The sequence below is a fragment of the Austrofundulus limnaeus genome, unplaced genomic scaffold (assembly GCF_001266775.1).
Source record: "Austrofundulus limnaeus strain Quisiro unplaced genomic scaffold, Austrofundulus_limnaeus-1.0 Scaffold1528, whole genome shotgun sequence".
Lineage (NCBI taxonomy): Eukaryota > Metazoa > Chordata > Actinopteri > Cyprinodontiformes > Rivulidae > Austrofundulus > Austrofundulus limnaeus.
The window spans coordinates 26,664-30,217 of NW_013953930.1; the positions used below are offsets into that span (position 1 = coordinate 26,664).

The window sequence follows — 3,554 nt, forward strand, 5'->3', positions numbered from 1 at the left end:
GGTATGGTTAGTGATAGGTTAACAAAGGGTGTGGTTAGTGATAGGTTAACAAAGGGTGTGGTTAGTGATAGGTTAAGAAACGAGTAGTAAAGATATAGTAAAGGGGTAGGTTGGGGCACTAAAAGCAGGCAGAGCAAGTTTCAGAAGGAAGCCAAGCATCTGTAGTGAAGGCCTAGTTGAAGGAAAAGGTTTCTTTGGTTGGATACTTCTACAAAGTAGCACATGTACACCAGCAGTGGTCTGACAAGAGCTGCAGTGACGTCCTCCGCTCTGCATCGACCCCGTTACACCAGCCACGCAAAAATGATTTCAAAACATCAAAGCTGGTATCACCATCTCATTCCCCTAAGTGAACGCACAATGAGGAATAAAACAGAAAGCTTTTCATTTCCCCTGCCTCCTTTGCTGTTTTGAAGATGAATCACTGCTGCCCAGTGAGAAGGACCCTGATGTGCAGTTTTGGGGAGAARATGGGTTAGGCATTCCTGCATTACCAAAACAAACCATTCAGCAAACTAACAATTAGGCACTTGTGAATTATGGACAATCCATCTAAAACAGCTTTAAAAACATGGAGTGAGAAGTTGTGAAAGTGACTGTTGAATTAATTAACAATGTTTGTTTAAACGCTTTGGAATTGGGCTCATAATGAAAGCCTTCCTTTATTTACATGACTTACATACAGTTTTCGCTATGTGATGATTCTACTCATGTCTGTGGGTATGAGTGGTAGAAAACAAGGTAATACTGAGAGGGAAATGGGAGAAATGGTGTCTTGTACCTCACAAAGCAACATGGCCATTACCCTGAAACATTCATTTTTCACAGTCCTGTGTTTACCTCTCACAGACACGCACAGTCCATGCAGCAATGATCCAGGAGGATATACTGAAGACCAGCAGCACKGTTCCTGGACAGATGGTCATGAGGGTCTTCATGACAAAGCGGGTGTTGAAGTTGATCTTGTTGAGGGCACCGATGCTGCGGGACGAAGCATCTGTGAACAGCTTGCTGTGGAGTAACATAACCCTGCCGATCAGGTAGAGTCTCAGAAACATGGGGATTGAGAGGATAATGTCCACGTCAGCGTCGGCCACAGATGGCGTGTAGGTGAAGGCCAGCCGTGCTGTCCACGTAAAGACATACTGGCCTGGGATGGGATGAATGGCACACACCAAAAGCTCCAGCACGATGAAGAAGATTCTCTCATATGTCATGGCTATCCTCCAGTCATCTGCACCATTGTCAACCATGAACAGCTGTGCAAAAACAAAGGGAGATCAAGAGATCTTGAGTTAAATGAAGTTATTCTTTTTAACCTTTCTTTTGAACACGTTATATAAAACAGCTCACCTGTGACCTGTTTTTCTGGTTTCATGGCATTTACCTCGTTAGTTCTCCAAATTTAACTACTCTGTAATTTTGTGGTTTGAGATCTTGTCTGGATGTGATAATTATACACTAAAGTACAGTAGAAATAGGAAACGTGGWGCATGCACATAAGGTTTACACACTGAGTAGACTATGTCTATACAAACCATAGACTGTAAATAGTATACTGCACAGTCTGTGGTTTGAACTATAAAGACAACAACAACAAAAAGAGACAAGAGTAGATATAAGATTGAGAACCATTTCTTTCTGTGGATTGATGACAAACAGGAAATAATATTTTGTGTCACACCAAACTGCAAGACATGAAGTGCAGGATAATACTGACTGGTAGCTGTGTCAGTACAAATAAGGACATAACAGATCATTTTCAGGCCCGSTATCAGCAAAAGACATTGGAGGGAAATATTTTCTTGAAGTTKGTGCTCGAAAAATCATGCCCAAATGTAACTGGGTGTATCTCAACACCTAAAACCCCATATAAATACCCCTGATATCAAAATAAAGCTAACACTTAGGGGATTTCATCGGGAGTGTAAGTATCACATCATATGCTTTTGTTTCAGAGAAATTGAGGATGGAACATAGAAAAAAATAGAAAAAAATACAAAATAAATAGAAAAAAATAGAAAAAAATTATATATTGTAAATGAACTGAATTAAATCAGACTTTTATTTTGAAATATCCAGTTACCAAAACAGGATGTGTCACCACAAGTTTGTGAAATTGACTTTGATGTTGCGTGGCTGCACTGTGTTAAAATATCAGCATATGACATACTTCCATGAGTGGCTGTGTGATATATTCATTCTGAAGCTGAATTAAAGCAGTAGGCTAACTCACTAATAGTGAACATGTGAGTTTGTTAATAAACCAGCAGCACAACAGCGATAAATTACTTTTGCGAGGGAACACAAAAGGTATTGCGAGGTAACGCAATACTATTGCTTGGGAACGCAAAAGAAAAAAAATCTCCCACGTCCCCTCGCGGGYTCAGTAATAAAATATGAGTCTACAGAGGACAATAAGTTAAAAGCTGTTTGGGAGCCAAACGAGCCGACTCTTCTTTGGGAGCCGGTTCTCGGAAAAGAGCCAAACCTCCYATCACTAGTACTGAATGACTCTTATTTTGAAATACCTAGTTACCGAAACTGTTATTACCACTACGGGTTAAGGAAGTTGACCGAAATATGAGCACCAGTTAYGTTTGTGACAAAAATTAATTAAACWGAAGTAGCTCCCATAGACATGTGTGCAGGTGGATTTATTATTGGCAGACAYACCATCCACATTAAGTAAACTCAATATTTCCCAGTATCTCATACCTAGGAGGAAGAGTATATCAAATCCAATAGTGCAGTACATTTGTCCTGTAATGTAGGTCAGCTATGACTCTCAGTAACTTTTCTCAGAATTATGAGATCAGTATTGTTGGTTAAATTGTGATTTAAAATATTATGGTTCATGTAATTGTGTGATATATTAATACTGTTGATCTGTGTTTATTTACTTTAACTGATTTCATGGTTTGTGGATGGGAATGTTGCGTGTAAAAACTAGGGTTGGGTATTGAAAGGGTTTAATTCGATACTGGTGCTAAATCGATACTTTCAAAACGGTACTGGTTCCTAAACGGTATTTAAATCGGTACTTTAAAAATAAATAAATAAAACACACACACTCCCACAGAGGTTTATGAAGCAATGATTATTTCTGAGTCAAAGTCAAACTTGAAATTGACTAACATATTAACTTAAAACCATTAATAATTTGTCTTTGCACCAAATATTCTTAAAGCATTTGTTGTAGGTGGAAGTTTCTGCATCTTATTTTGTAAAGTGACACCACACTTTGGACCATTTTGCTTTCCACATCTCGACTATAATATGTTGTATAATAAATAACTGTTAACTGCAGCGGTACCTGTTAGCCCCTCTCCATGAACTCGGTTCTACTGGATTAACTTTGGGTCGGGTTGGTTCTGCTCAGTGTCCTTGTGTCTCCACGCAGTGTGTCCCTCACTCTGTGGGTATGATAATGTGTGGACCGTCCACAGCGGCTTCAACTGTTGTGTTAATAATAATAAATTTTAAAAAAGCTGTTGTGGTCTTACCATTCGGACTTCACTTTTTTTTATTTATTTATTTATTTATTTATTTAT

At 38.8% G+C, this 3,554-nt stretch overlaps 1 protein-coding gene across 3 annotated transcripts in view; it reads right to left on the bottom strand.

Annotated features, from left to right (window-relative positions):
- The window catches only part of kcnn1a (potassium intermediate/small conductance calcium-activated channel, subfamily N, member 1a), a 45,746-nt gene that overhangs the window by 26,500 nt on the left and 15,692 nt on the right, over window positions 1-3,554 (bottom strand). For all 3 annotated transcript variants that reach the window (XM_014032749.1, XM_014032748.1, XM_014032747.1), the window contains one exon: window positions 841-1,259. In XM_014032749.1, the coding sequence (XP_013888203.1) occupies window positions 841-1,259 (419 nt within the window). The remainder of the gene's footprint in view (window positions 1-840; window positions 1,260-3,554) is intronic.